This window comes from Protopterus annectens, chromosome 2.part1 (genome assembly GCF_019279795.1).
Source record: "Protopterus annectens isolate FY-2018-M chromosome 2.part1, PAN1.0, whole genome shotgun sequence".
Lineage (NCBI taxonomy): Eukaryota > Metazoa > Chordata > Ceratodontiformes > Protopteridae > Protopterus > Protopterus annectens.
Genome location: NC_056729.1, coordinates 351,386,548 through 351,402,231, shown reverse-complemented (window position 1 = coordinate 351,402,231; position 15,684 = coordinate 351,386,548). Strand labels below are relative to the sequence as shown.

Below are 15,684 nucleotides of genomic sequence, written 5' to 3'. Positions count from 1 at the left end.
ATGACTGCAGTTGCATATCTATCTGACGTCTACATTTATGGTAGGTACAAAACTGTACTTTCCCTCGTCTGCAATTTAGCTCACTCAGGGCAAGGGATCATTGAATCTGAAGTTCATTTGCTCTTCAACCTGTAGGTTATGGATCCATATCTGATCCAAGATGGCAGTTTCACCAGCATCTGATCTGAGCTCCAAACTCCTCCCCTTACCCACAATACCCCTCCATCTCCTTCCATCAGATCCTTTTTGCTGTGACTTTGCCTAGTATTGTGGTCTCTGAGCTCCAGGTGTGATGCTTGCTTTAGTAGTGTTTTTCTCAGAACTTTTGGGGTAAGAATGAACTTTCTTATTGTATTAGGTTAGGGTTTCCCTTTCCCTCTCCTTCTTCGCGTTGCATTGGGAAAAAAAATATCAGATGTTAAGTTGTCTATCTCGCCTTCATTCTTGCTGGATGGGTTCGGAGCCGACCTCGGCTCCGACTCGGCCACTCTAAAAGCTCGAGAGTTGGTTCCACCGGCTCGAGGCTCCCCTTATATCCCACAATGCTAGGCGAGAGTTACCTCAGATCTCGTTTGCCGCTACAGCTTCGAGGTTGGTTGTTTCTACCGGTTCCTGGTGAGTGCTATTTTTCTTGTAAAAATTACTCTTTAAAACCCCTTTTAAGTTAATATTGTTACTTAGTTAGTGTAGGTTAGAAAACTTTATTCCCGACCCTAAATATTTCCCGTTTCTTTCCCCAAGAACCTTTGGTTCTTCCATTGGGCCTTTAGGCCTTCCCTTCCCTAGTGGAGTGTGTGTGTTTTTTGTAGTTTATTCTAGTTTATTATAGTTTTAAATACTAGTATTACTACTAATTTTATTGTGTTTCCTGACAGGGTATAACTTGTGTGTTTGTGTGCGTGTTTGTGTACACCTGTCAGTCAAAAAAAAAAAAAAAAATGTCTAAAGAGGCAAAGGTCTCCGGATTCAAGAAGTGTGATGCGTGCTGTCAGAAAATGTCTCTGACAGACGCTCACACTTCTTGTGTCTATTGTCTGGGGCCTTTGCACCTGCAGGACTCCTGTGCTGTGTGCCATGGCTTCAGCCCCAGGGTCCTGCAGGAAAGAAAAAATAAATTAATTCTTAGAGGCTTACTGAAGCCAGAGGATTCCCTGTCTGTCTCAACAGGGAAGCCCTCTAAGGCATCGAGGTCTTCGGCTCCGGCTTCTGAGCCGAGACCTCAGGTTGCTCAACCTTTGCCTTTATCGGCTCTGGCTGGAGCCGATAAGTCTCAGTCCACAGTTTCTGTGGCTCCCTGCTCCGGCCGGGCCGAGGTTATTGAGGTTCCGTGTCGGCTCCGACCAGACCTTCGGAGCCGACAACTAGGAAGAGGTCCAGGTCACCATCTCTTGGCTCCGTTCATTCGGCTCCAGGATCTCCCCTGCTGTCTGAGCGGGCCAAAGGTCTCACTCCTCTAGGTCATCGAGGCTGTCGGATCATGACCTTCAGAGGGTAGTGAGTCGACTACTTAAGTCCGAGGCACTAGCCCAGATGCTTCAGAGCCCGACTCACCAGTCGATGCCTGCCCCGGTCCATCAACATTTTCCTCCTTCGACTCTCTTGAGTTCGGAGCCGGGTCGCGTCAGAACAGAGACTGTGATTACGTCGGAGCCGATACAATTGTCTTCGGCTCAGTCGTCGGCTCCGTTTTCTTCTTTGGAGGAATCTCGGCGCCGGACTTCCCTCGTCGGCTCCGAGGGGGTGAGTGGCATCGGACCCTTGTCCGACCCCTCTCCCTCGGAGCTTGGCTGGTGAGTTCGGCTCCGACATCGGCCTCGGAGCCATCACTGTCGGTGCCGAGGGGGGTTCTTAGCTCCTCGGAGTGGGGACCTCTAGCTCTGCCTGACAGGGGTGCATTCGAGGTCATGCGGAGTGTGTTGGAGCCTGGCTCTACGCCACAGTCGGCTCCGTCCGCCCCTCCCTCTATGCTGCCTCAGGGTAAGTCGACTCACTCCCTCATCCCGGACCGCAGAGAGCCAGCTCCTCAGGAGCCTCCTGTGGGGATTTCATCCTCTTCCGAGGCCTCTCCTGATTTGGCAGAAGAGCCCCCTCGGAAGAGGAAGTGTAAGAGGAAACACATTGACTCACCTGAGTCTATCACGTCAGACACAGATTTGGATGATTCTGAGGGTTCCCCCCGTTCCCCTTCTGAAGATGTCTCATTTGCAGACATTCTGGAGATCCTGAAACAGAGGGGAAATTGGCCAGCCCTCAACCCTTCGGAGGACGAATCTGTGTATCTTGAGGCGTTTGGCTCTCGTCCTTCCACCTCCTGGGTGTCCCTCCCTTGACCCCTCATGCAGGTGGTTGCTAAGAAGGCATGGACGGCTCCTGATTCAGTGGACCCCACTCCCAGGAGACCCTCTAAGTTCATCACAGCTCCAGCAGACAAGCAATTTTTAACAAAAGGAGTTTCTGTGGATGCTATGGTGGTAGCTGCTGCCACAAAGAAGGAACTGGCTGATCCTTCAGTACCTGTCCATCCACCTAACAAGGAGTCTAGGTCCATGGATTGGTACGGGAAGCGGATGTTCTCCTCAGCGACATTTACCATGCGTTCGCTGAACTACCTGTGCCATTTCACTCGTCTTCAAAGGGACTTGATCAAGGAAGCGAGTGAAATGTTAAAGGATCCTACAGCTGCGGGTTTCCAAGACAAGATGAACACGCAGCTGGCTACCCTTAATTCCATATCCAACTCCTCCATGCGCCTCCTTTCTTACGCGGCCGATGGAGCGAGCAGAGCCGCAGGGACAGGTGTGGCCTTACGTAGGCACGCCTGGATGCGGCTATGCAATTTCGGACCCTTTCAAGACATCTTTCACGAACTCCCTTTGATGGATCATCTCTCTTTGGTCCTCAAGTGAAAAAAACCCTGACTAGGTGCGAGACTGATGGCAAGACCCTTTCTGCCGTCGGAGTCCGTTTTTCGACTCCTTCCAGGCCTTACCCCAAAGGCCAGAAGGGTGGAAAGATGTGGTTCCGTAAACAATCTCAAGGGACTTCGCCTGGCGACAGAGTCGTTTTCCTACCAAAGGCAGAGGTGGGAATAACAATGGTAGACGTCGCCCTAGGGGCAGGGGGGGTCCGCAGAACCAGGGCAATCGGGAAGCATTCCCTGACGAGCCCTTTCAGCATCCCTGAGGTGTTGCCCGACTGCCCATCTTCGGAGGCAGTCGGGGGAAGATTGTCACTGTACCCAGAAGCCTGGCTATCCCTGACTCAAGACAAATGGGTACAGTCTATCATTTCCGAAGGCTATTCTATCCCCTTTCTTCGCTTTCCAAATCAGTCAAAAAAATCCCTTCCAGATGTTCCACCCGCGCAAAGGGATCTAGCAGCTTTGGAAATTTCAAAACTGCTTGCAAAAAGAGCAATTCAGCCAGTGCCAGCAGACCAACAAGGATCCGGAATCTACTCAAGGTTCTTTTAGTTCCAAAGAAAACAGGGGACTGGAGACCGATATTGGATCTCAGTGTCTTGAACAAATCAGTCAAGAAAACAAGATTTCGGATGGTCACGCTGCAATCCATTCTTCCCCTTTTGGGCAAAGGAAACTGGATGTGCTCTATAGACCTTCGGGATGCGTACTATCACATAAAATGAACAGCCGCTCCAGAAGATTCCTCCGCTTCAGGCTGGGAACCAGTCATTTTCAGTTCAGGGTCCTGCCCTTTGGTCTCACCACTGCCCCCCGGGTGTTTACCAAATGCATGGCAGTGGTAGCTTCTCACCTGAGACGACAAGGATTCCAGGTGTTTCCATATTTGGACGACTGGCTCCTCACAGCTCCCACCAAGCATCTCCTTCTGATGGCCAGAGATTATACTTTTCGCGTTTGTCAAAAACTGGGTATTTCAATAAATTGCGAAAAGTCTGTTTTGTCGCCTTGTCGTACTATTACCTACATAGGCGCAAATCTAGATACTATAAACATGTCTGCAAGGCTAACACAACAAAGGATATCAGACATTCACAAATTGGTGTCACTCCTTCTCAACAACAACAGAATCAAAGCCAGGTTATTTCTAAAGGTGTTGGGAATCATGGCAGCGGCCATACCTCTCCTTCCATTAGCCAGATACCACATGCGGATCCTTCAGTGGATGCTTTTTACTCAATGGTCATACCAGGAACTTCCAATGTCTCACACCATTGTAATCACGCAGGCGTGCAAAAAGCATCTCATGTGGTGGATGTCTTCCCCCCAGCTCCTGTCGGGAAGACCCTTTGTTCCACCTCCTCCGGTTGCTACTCTGACAACGGATGCCTCCCTGATCGGGTGGGGGGGGCATTATCAGGGCAGGACAGTCCAGGGCACATGGCAACCAAACGAATGCCACTTGCACATAAATGTTCTGGAGATGAGAGCAGTGCTTTTAGCGTTGCAAGCCCTTCAAGACTCTCTTCCCTTGGGAACAATTGCAATCCAGACAGACAATATGTCTGTAGTGTGGTACATCAACAAACAAGGCGGAACCAGATCATACCCCCAGTGACGAGAAGCACTCAGACTGTGGCAATGGGCGATTTCTTCTCAGCGTTTTCTGATAGCAACGCACATCCCGGAAGTCCAATCACATTGCGGACAAGTTGAGCAGAGCTATTCTCATGCCTCACGAGTGGTCTCTGAAAGACTCTGTAGTGAGAGAAATTTTTCTCAAGTGGGGTCAGCCTTGCTGCGATCTTTTTGCTACTCCCCAAAACAGCAAGTGCAGAGAATATTTCACTCTATTCCCTTTACCAGGCCAACCCAGCAGAGACGCTCTAGTCCAAGTTTGGCCCCGGGGACTTCTGTATGCATTCCCTCCTTTCCCACTGATCTCTCAAGTAATGCAGAAAGCTATCGCTCAGAAGGCCTCATTGATCCTCATTGCTCCTTACTGGCCTCGACAAGTGTGGTTCCCCTTTCTACATCGTTTTCTCTTGGAGCGACCGTGGAATCTGGACCTAGTTCCAGATCTTTTGATCCATCAGTCGGGTCAGTTTCATCGCTCCCTCCCCTCTCTGAACCTCACTGCTTGGTTCCTCCAGTTCCAACCGTAGCCAGGCTTCCTCAATTATCTCACTCTGTTAGAGATATATTGATAGCTTCCCATAAATCTTCCACTCGAAAGATTTATTTAAGTGGAAACTCTTCTCATATTGGGCACAAGGGAAGGACATAGATCCTTTCACCGCTTCCATCCAACTAGTCCTTGATTTTCTAGCTGAAATCTTCCATGCAGGTTCATCTCCATCTACACTTAAGGTTCAATTGGCGGCTATTTCTAACTTCCATGTGGGTATTTCTGAATCTGCCCTAATGTCCCACAAACTTTGCAAAGCCTTTTTGAAAGGAGTTTTTCTTCTCAGACCTCCTATAAGAAATCCTCCTTCTCCTTGGGACCTAAATTTAGTTCTTGCTTCTTTGATTCTTTCCCCTTTCGAACCTGCAGCTTCCTGTTCCTTGAAATTGTTATCATGGAAAACTCTCTTTCTGGTAGCCATTACATCAGCTAGAAGAGTTTCAGAACTTCAAGCACTCAGTTGTCGTCCTCCTTATCTTTTGTTTCATAAGGACAGAGTATCCTTACGAACTAACCCGTCCTTTTTGCCTAAGGTGGTCTCGACATCAAATCTAAACCAAAGCATTGACCTCCGTGTCTTTTTTCCAGAGTATTCCAATAGGTCTGAACAAAAATTACACTGCCTGGATGTTCGTCAATTGAGGTACTACTTGGATAGAACAAAACAATTCAGAAAATCTGATCAGCTGTTTGTCTCCTATGCGGAAAGCAGAAAGGGACTTTCAGTTTCAAAGGTATCATTATCCAGATGGCTAACATCTTTGATTTCCCTGGTATATGAAATTAGACAACAAAAATTGCCTAATAAACCTAAAGCCCATTCCACCAGAGCTTTGGCTACTTCTTTAGCCTTCCAAGACAGACTGCCTATTGACACCATTTGTGCAGTGGCTACTTGGGCTACTCCTCAGACTTTTATTTCTCATTATAAGTTGGATTTAGCTTCTAGGCATAGAGCTAACTTTGGTTCCACTGTTCTCAGGAGTCTGTTCCGTTAGGCCACCGGGACAAGGTGCTAGGGACGCGGTCCCATCCAGCAAGAATGAAGGCGAGATAGACAACTTAACATATAGAAGTTATGTTCTTACCATAACGTTCCATGTTAGTTGTCTTCTTCTTCTTCTTCTTGCCCACCCTCCTTCCCCCTGGCCTGGACAGACCTAGAGGAGTTGTGATTGTGACCTCTCTTTCTACCACCTCTTTCTTAGACATATGCTATTAGGCATATTTCCTGGTTCAGGATGTAGGTCACCCTTCTTTCTTCCTGTTGTTAGAGGTGGATTCTGTTTTACAGTTATACTGTTACTATTATAAGCTGGGGTTAGCTTACAAACGAGATCTGAGGTAACTCTCGCCTAGCATTGTGGGATATAAGGGGAGCCTCGAGCCGGTGGAACCAACTCTCGAGCTTTTAGAGTGGCAGTCGGGCCGAGGCCGGCTCCGAACCCATCCAGCAAGAAGAAGGCGAGAAGAAGACAACTAACATGGAACGTTATGGTAAGAACATAACTTCTATTTTCCTATAGCTGTGTGTGTGTGTAACTGTTTTCTTCTGTTTATTTTCGGACATGGCTGAACAGAATAAGCCTGTCTTCAGAAAGTGCGCAGTGTGTGGCGATAAATTATCCCCAGCGGATGACCACACTCTGTGCGTGGTATGTTTAGGGGTCGCACATCTGTCGACCTACTGCTCTATTTGCGCAGGTTTTAATCCATGAGCCTTGAAGTATCGCAAGGCCAAAGCTAGTGATGAAGGGACTGTCTACTTCTGGGGCGGCTGTCCCCGCTACTACTGCTGCATTGACTGCTTGTGCTTCAGCTTCTTCCTCCTTCCAGGCTGGGACTCATCCTCCTGTTCAAAGGCCTGTTGAAGGGGATATGCTTAGGAGAAAGATGAGGCTAAGAAGAGGTCCCTGGACCTGTCTGGTCCTCCCCAGAAACTCCAGGTTGTTTCCAGGCCTAATACTCCTCTGCTCTGGTCGCCGAGGTTCTTATCGGAGCCGGAGGAGGCTAGATCTTCTAGGGTGCCGGTGCACTGACCTAGGTCGGTCAGTGGCTTTGTCATGCTCTACCAGAAGTTTGAGTGAAGCGGAGATGGGCAAAATGATGAGATTTATTCACACCGAGACCTAGATGGGAGTCTTGCCAGCCCCCCTCCTTCTGGAGGAGGTAACTCACTCTCTTTTTTCACTCCAGTAACTCCTACTCCGATCCGACCCCTGGTATCTGAGTTTTCGTAACGGAGGAGTCTTGAGTCGGGGCGGGGGGGTCTAGTGCCAATGATACCTTGTACCTCTATGCCGACCATTGCCCTGAGTTCGAACCTGAGCAGCTCTGAGCTGGCGTCTGATCTGAAGTGGGGTTTCCATCTGCTCTGGCTATGCCAGGTCATGACCCCCCCCCCCTTTGGCATCTCTGCACCTGTGGGCTCTGCTCTGATTCCTCCATTAGGTCTGGGGAGGGCAGCTTCTTTACTGGTGGCCCAGGAGGCTCATTCTCCTTTGGCATTCAGTGTGGTGGAAAGGGTGCTCTCGAGTGGATCGAGGCCCCTGACTATTTCCTCTGATTCCACCCTATCTCCTTCTGCTCTAGATGTGACCTCGGCCATTTTATCCACTCGGGGGCATCCCTTGCCCGAAGTGCCCCAGGCGGTTCCCCTTGAGGAACAACAGAGGGTTTGCGAGTCTGCTTTGGACAGTCTCACGAAAGAGGCTGCTCGCAAAAGGAGGCACCTGGGCTCCTCTCCAGAGTACCTCACTGAGGACACTGACTTGGAGGAAGGGGAAGGCTCCCCTAGATCACCCCCTGACTGTGTCCTTTGGAGATATGGAAATCCTGTCCCAACAGGGGGCACCCCCAAGCCTACCTCGGACGAGTCAGTGTTTTTGGAGGGCTTCAGCACGGACTGTCTACTTCTTGGGTGTCCCCTCCCGCGGATCTATTGATGGACCTAATCACCTGCTGGACATGGAAGGAACCAGACACCATGGAGCCAATTCCAGAGTACCAGATGAGATCCTAAGTCCACCCCCCTCGGATAGACCTAGTTGGAACAAAGGGTCCCCTGTAGATGCTATGGTGGTAGAAGCAGCCACCAAGAAAGTTCTATGGTCCATCCTCCCGACCGTGAGTCAAGGACGATGGATCACCTAGGGAAGCGAGTGTATGCCTCAACTACCTTTTCCATAAGGGCGCTGAATTAACTGGCGCATGTTACCTGACTACAGCGCGACCTTATCAGCGATAGCAGAGTCGTCCCCTGGAGTCCATGTTGCTAGAGGATAAGTGCACATTCTTCACGCAGATGGCCACTCTGAAAGCAGTATCCAACACATTTATGCATCTCCTCTTGCATGCCACCGAAGGAGCAGCAAGGGGGGCAGGGTCGGATGTTGCCATGAGGTGTCACGCTTGGCTCAGGCTGTCATTTCACAGAGCCTTTAAGGCGTCATTTGCTAATGCCCCTTACGATGGTTCTTCCTTGTTCGGGAAGATCGTTAGTGAGACATTGGTCCAGAGTGAAAAGGATGGGAAGACACTACCATCGGGATCCACTTCTCTAATCCTCAAAGATCCTTCTCCAGGAATCAGCGAGGGTAAAAGATGTGGTTCAGGAAGTCTCAGTATTCCCGGGGCGCTCAGGACTCCTCTTCCCCTGGAGCAGAGTGTGTTTTGATAGATGCTGGCCCAGAGGCAGAGGGGGTCCGAGGAACGTGGGGTCTCTAGAACCTTTCTTGGACAGGCCCGCACAGCAGCCTTAAGGGGCTGCCCAACTGCTCTGGAGGCAATCAGGAGTCGTCTTTTGTTGCACCTAACGGCATTGGAGTCATTGTCAACAGACTGTTGGGTACTTTGGATCATATCCAGAGGCTTATTCTATCCCCTTGGCTTATTCTATCCCCTTTGTGGAATTTCATCTTCCACCAAAACACCTCCCAGATGGTACCACCTGTGCAAGTGGAGGTAGCAGCGTTCGAGACAGACCAGCTACTATAGAAACGAGTTATCAAGTCCGTCCCCCATGACCGATTCAGATAGGGCTTCTACTCCAGGTTCTTTTTGGTGCCAAAGAAGGCGGGGGACCCAAGACCTATTCTGGATCTTTCAGTCCTCAACCTGTCAGTTGCCAGAGAGAAGTTTCGGATGGTCATGCTGCAGTCCATCCTGCCTTATCTGCAGGAGAAAGACTGGATGGTACTCAATTACTACCATATAAAGTTTCACAGACACTCAAGGAGGTTCCTCCGCTTCCGGCTAGGAGCCAATCATCAGTTTCGAGCCCTAACTTTCGGTCTCACCACAGCCCCAGGGAGTTCACGTAGGTCATGGCAGTTGTAGCGGCTCATCTGAGGCTTCAGGGGATGCAGGTCTTTCTGCACCTAGGTGATTGGCTCCTTGTTGCTCCCACCAAGCGTCTACTTTTTCAAGCCAGAGACTACTTTTTGAAGCTGTCAGACCACCTGGGAATCACTATCGGCAACATCCTCTCTGATTCCAGTCCAGGTTCTGTAGTACATTGGAGCAAGGATAGATTCTCTACAAATTACGTTTTTTCTAACCCCATAGAGAATTCAGAGTGTACGACTCCGTGTTCCTGGTTATTCAGTCGCACCTTCCATGAGCAGAGATGATACTTTGATTTTTGGGTTCAATGGTAGCCACTATTACTCTTCTTCCCTGTGCTCGTCCTATGCAGGTTTTACAGTGGACGTTAGTGGTCCAATCGTCATGGTTATAGCTGCCGTTGACACATCCTGTACGCATCAGCAGGGAGTCCCACCTCTGGTTGATGTACTCCTCTGAACTGGTCGAGGGATGTCAGTTCATTGTAGTCCCTCCCCAAGCCACTGTGCACACGGATGCCTCCCAACTAGCGTGGGGTGGGCATTGCTCTGGAAAGAGAGTCCAAGGCACTTGGTCCCTGCATGTAACCAAGTTGCATATCGGTGTTCTAGAGATGAGGCTGGTCCTTTTGGCGTTGCAGGCCCTTCATGCCTTTCTCCCTCTGGGAATAATGCAATACAGTCTGACAGTAGTCTGGTACATCAACAAGCACAGAGCAACCAGATTTTATCCCCTCTGTCACGAGGCCAAAAGAGTGTGGGAATGGGTGATCTCCCCCAGCCGGTTTCTGGTAGCAACAATTCTGGGACGGTCCAACATACTGGGGGACAAACTGAGCAGTACTATTCTGATGCCTTATAAGTGGTCTCTGAATCCTTCAGTGGCAGAGCAGATCTTCAAGTGGGGTTGGCCTTGCTGCGATCTCTTGCATCTCCTTCCAACGCGAAATGCAGTGAGTTCTTCGCTCTGAACCTCTCCTGCAGGGAGAGTCCCCCAGAGATGCTCTAGTTTGTGTGGCCTCCCAGTCTTCTCTATGCTTACCCCCATTACTTCTCATTTCGAAATTCTTCCGTAAGGCTCGCAGGCTGGGGAGCAAAGTGATCCTCATTGCCCCATTCTGGCCTCGCCAAGTATGGTTTCCTTTCTCCTGGTCTCATCTTCTAGCTCCTCCATGGATCTTAGAGCTGATTCTGGATCTCATTTCTCACTTGGGGGTTACACATCCAAGTCTGGACAGTCTAAACCTCACTGCTTGGCTGCTCCAGTTCCCATTATAGCTAGGACTTCTGGTTTATCTTCTCCGGTTAAGACTATTCTGGTGGCAGCTCATAAATAGTCTACCAGGAAGCTTTACCGCAGTAAATGGAAGCGTTTTCCCATCTGGGCTTCTCAAAGGGATCTGGATCCTTTCATGGCTCCTGTCCCAGCAGTGTTGGATTTCTTGGCATATATATTTCATCGAGGTGCTAGCTATTTTATGGTGAAAGTTCAGTTGGCTGCCATTTCCAATTTTCATATTGGGGAGAACAGGGTTTCTTTAGCATCCTCTAAACTTTGTAAATCCTTTATTAAGGGTACGTTTCTTTTAAGACACCCGGTGAAGGATCACACCCCTCCTTGGGATTGGACTTTGTTTTTGCAGGCTCTGGTACCCCTCCCTTTGAGCCGGCTGCATCAGTAGACCTAAAATTTTTAACTTGGAAAACTGCCTTCCTAGTTGGAATTACTTTGGCTAGGAGCGTTTCAGAACTCCAAGCGTTGTCCATCAAAGCTCCATATATAGTCTTTCATAAGGACAGGGTGTCACTTCGTACCAATCCATCCTTTCTCCCCAAGGTGACTTCTGAGACTAATACCAACCAGCAGATTCATTTACCTGTGTTCTTAAAATTTCAGAACAAGGGTGAATATAAATTGCACTTGTTAGAAGACATAGACAACTGAGATTTTACCTATTCAGAACCAAGACCTTTCGCATGTCTCAACAGTTGTCTTACTCTAAACTCTTTCTGGGCAAACCAGTCTCCAAGGTAATTTTGGCTCTATGGCTCTCTTTGTATCCTTCAGGTGTACAAGGACAGGGTATGTCACCTCAGGGTTAAGTAAAAGCACATTCTACCAGGTCAATGGCTACCTTGGTGGCTTTTTGGTCTAGAGTATCTCTGGATATTTGTTCTGCGGCTATTTGGTCCTCATCTCATACCTTCATTTCTCACTATAAACTGGACGTGATATCCAGAGGGAGAGCATCCTTTGGCTTTGCGGTGCTCCAGAATAATCTTCCATGAGTGCCACCCAGGTGTTTAGTAGCCGAGGACTGTCCCACAGGTTGAAGAGCAAATGAAGTAAACTACTTCAGATAAAGAAGTTATGCACTCACCATAACCTTCCATCTGAGTAGTTCTACTTCATTTGTCTTCAATTGTCCCTCCCTCTTTCCCCCTGACTGGTTTATTACTCTGGTAGGTGGGAGAGAGCGCCTCTGTGGCCCCCCTTTTCTTACTGGTAGGTTTATATATAAACTGTTGTGATCAGGTCTTCTTGTGTCGGGCTTAGGTGGATGGTGCAGCAAATTCGTCTGAGGGAAGGAAAAAGATGGAGGGGTATTATGGGTAAGAGGAGGAGCTTGGAGCTTGGATCAGATGCTGGTAAAACTGATGTTTTGGATCAGATACAGATCTGTAACCAACAGGTTGAAGACAAATTAAGTAGAACTACTCAGATGGAACATTACGGTGAGTACATAACTTCTTTTTCACGCACATTTGCTAACTCTTCACCTGACCCTGGGGGTGATCAACTTCTGATCCCTTTCGGGCACCTATTCTCTAAGGACATGCTAAGGGTTTTGCAGGAAGCCAGGAAACCCACTAGGAGAAAATGTGATTTCCAAGTTGAGAAGGTTTTCCACTTGGTGCCAAAAATTAAAGTGGATCCCTTTGGTGTGGACATTCCTAGTGCTTTCCTACATGTATGAGTTACTCAACAGTGGTTTTTCTTGCTCCTCAGTTAAAGTCCATTGTTCTGCTTGCTTGCCTTTGACCCCTCCCCTTGCTTCCAGTTTAGAAGTTAAGCTTTTTCTAAAAGGTGGCCTACACTTGACTCCCACAGGAATCCAGTTCCTCTTCCATAGGATCTTGGCTATGTGCTGGAAGAACTTACCCAGACTCCTTTTGAACCATCAGAGTCTGCTTCCCTGAAGTTTTGCACATGGAAAATGGTGCTTCTTGTAGCCTTAACCTCTGCCAGAAGGGTTTCTGAAATGCAGATGTTAATGACTTCACCTTCCTTTCTGGTCTTCCATAAGGACAGGGTATCCTCGAACTAACTTCCTTCATGCCATTAGTGGTGAATGAGTTGTCACGTAATCAGTCCATCCAATTGCCTGCCTTCTTCCTTTCACCTCAATCCTCTAGTGAGAGGATTTTTACACACTTCAGATGTTCATAGACCACTCAGCTTTTACCTTGACAAGACAGTCTGTCAGGAAGTATGACCATCTTTGTCTAATTTCTTCCTAGGGCTGTAGGCTTCCCTGTGTCCAAACAAATTGTATCCATGTGGATTTTTAAGGCTATTGTGTTTTGCTATGAATTTCTGGAAAGTCCTTAGCATCTGTCAAGGCACATTCCATTAGATAAGTTGCTTCCTCAAGGGCCTCCTTCAAAAGTCTCAATGACCATTCCATCTTGGAGGCAGCCACCTTGTCACCTGTTCACGAAACATTACAAACTGGACACTTTCCAGATCCAGAGCAGGTTTTGCTAGGGCAATTCTGCATGGATTCTTGGAAAATACTTACTCTTAGTTTCCCCTTCTTTATCCTCCTCTTTGGGTTCCCTTTTCAGCTTTTGTTCTCTCCCATATGTAAAGAATTATACAAAATTGAATAGCAGGACATAGAATAGTTGTGTAAAATCTTACCATAACCGTAGATGTCCTTATCTTCTATGTTGCAGTATTCTATCCCTCCCGCCTTCCCCCTGCAGCTTGCTCTTTCCTAGGATGATCCACCTAGACTCCCCTTGGATTTTCCTCTTGGGGCTTTCTTATTCTGAGGATGGTACGTGCAGACGTCCCTTTTATATCTTACGTCTGTGCATGCATGCGCTGTCGCACGTGCAGGCAGTGTCTCTAAGCTTTTGTATACAGGCCGGACATCAGGTCATTGGGCGAAATGCAACCCACATGTAAAGAATACTGCAACATAGAGAAGGCCATCTATGGTTGTGGTAAGATTTTACACAACTATTTATACAAATCTAAGTGTATTACAGCAAATGAGCTTTTAGGTGGTACAGTACTTTTATGGCATGTTTAAATGATCTGCGGATATGCTTTTCTTACCAGGGCTGTTAGTGTGGAAAGACTTGGGTGTATGTTTCTGATACTTGGAAGGTGTGTAGTCTCTCCACATCTTAAGCTTGAGGGTGCCTTGTATTGCTGCAAGGGTTTAAGGCATTTCTGCATGAACCCCCCCCCCCACCAATAACCATAGGTAGAGATTACTGGAGAGAAAGAAAGGGGAGCAACAGCACAGCAAGGTACTTGCCTATCCTTTTTGATGCCCCACCGGCTACCTCTTTCCCTACTTTGGTTCTTTATTTTGTCTCTTTGCTGAGATCATGTTGAACTGATACACTGCTTTGGGTGCCTCTCCTGCTTAGTAGGTATCAAGACTAATAGCTTGCTATTATGTGCAAGAATGTACTGGAAACTAACTTGCCCTCTGTTCCTTGAAAGCACACTAAGCTTTCATGTAGTTTATTTGATTGCTGTTTAATTGCAAAGAGGCAGCTTATCTTTGTCTGACAGATGCTTAAAAGTTAGTTGTCGTCCTAGTCGCACTAATGAACTTGGTGTAAGCTTAATAGGTTTGTCAGTTTTTGTTCATACTTGTCAGTGCATCACGGTGCACATTTTATTCAATATAGCTATGATTAAAATGTATTTTGTGGCATAATGACACTTCTCAAAACTGCCTGATTCAGACCCCCCCTGTTTGGCTGGGGGGGTACAGGGGCATTTGCACCATGCCAATACACTGTTTAATTGTATTTTCTTATTGTAATAGTGCCATCTGGAATGACTGTAGCTCAGTTCTGAAATGTCTAACTACCACTGATGTTCGTAATTAAACTAATGCACTAGGTTGGTTTCAGAAATGTAAGTGGAATACAGTGATACGCACTAATACCACAGGCACAAGCACTTTCAGCCCATTTCATCTGCCTCATTCATGTTTTCCTCTTCAGTGTTAAATGGTTTTGTACGTCTTCTGTTCTGGGCAGTAGGAGCCCACTTTCAAACTGAATGAAGTCAAAAAGTGAACTGAATATTTATGAGTAATGTTACTCTACAACAGTCCTTTTTGGGGCCTGGTTCTGGTTTTAGATGCAGCATATGTAAAGTGGTGAATAAGTTTGTGAAGTGTTCATATTAACATTAACTCATTTCATTTTGCACTGTTTTTAGTTTCCTGAAAAACATTACAGTCCTCGAGGAAGAGGAAAAATCTGATTTTGCACGTGTTGAAGCAGTTATGACACAAGAGTTTATTGGGCAACAGCTGATTCACCTGGTTAGTTGTTTGGATACTGCTGAAGAAGGAGGAAGGTAAGCCATAAAGCAAAGGGTGTAGAATTTTGCTCTCAAACATTTGTGCTTCATCTGATTGTTTTGACTGAAATTGAAATCAGTGAGATAAATGCATCAGTGCATTAAAATAAAAACTTTTAAATCTGATGTCCTTTTCATTCTTCCTCAGTAGTGGGTTACGGATCTGACTCTGCCACATTTTTCAGACTTTGATCTTACTCTAGAGCTCCTTCTACCCATAATGCCCTGCACACACCAGCTTCCCCAGATCTCATTTGCATTGTAGCTAGTATAGCGTTGATTCCTGGTCTTGTGTGCAAACTTTCTTGGGGTTGAGGTAAGTCGTTTTTTTTATTTTCTTTCTTATAGCATTACTGTTATAATTCTCATAGCCTTCTCCTACCCTCTTATCAGGTTTCACAGGCATTTGGGACTGTTTTTTTCTCTTACCCTTCCTTCTTGTTTCTTCTGCAAGAGCAGTTGGCACTTCTGCCTTCCATTTGCTGTTTTTCTGTATTAACAAAAAAAAAACTATTTTTTAGGGGGAAACAAATCCCTGTGACTATCTTCACAGCTGTTGTGGTATCCCACTGTTTCTTGTCTGTAGGTGCATGTGGCTTTGTTGATCTTGCTT

The 15,684-nt window shown here is 47.3% G+C and overlaps 1 protein-coding gene across 1 annotated transcript in view; it reads left to right on the top strand.

Moving 5' to 3' along the window:
* The window catches only part of NCAPG (non-SMC condensin I complex subunit G), a 1,684,114-nt gene that overhangs the window by 459,174 nt on the left and 1,209,256 nt on the right, over positions 1 to 15,684 (top strand). The window contains exon 7 of the mRNA XM_044063449.1: positions 14,928 to 15,068. Within this exon, the coding sequence (XP_043919384.1) occupies positions 14,928 to 15,068 (141 nt within the window). The remainder of the gene's footprint in view (positions 1 to 14,927; positions 15,069 to 15,684) is intronic.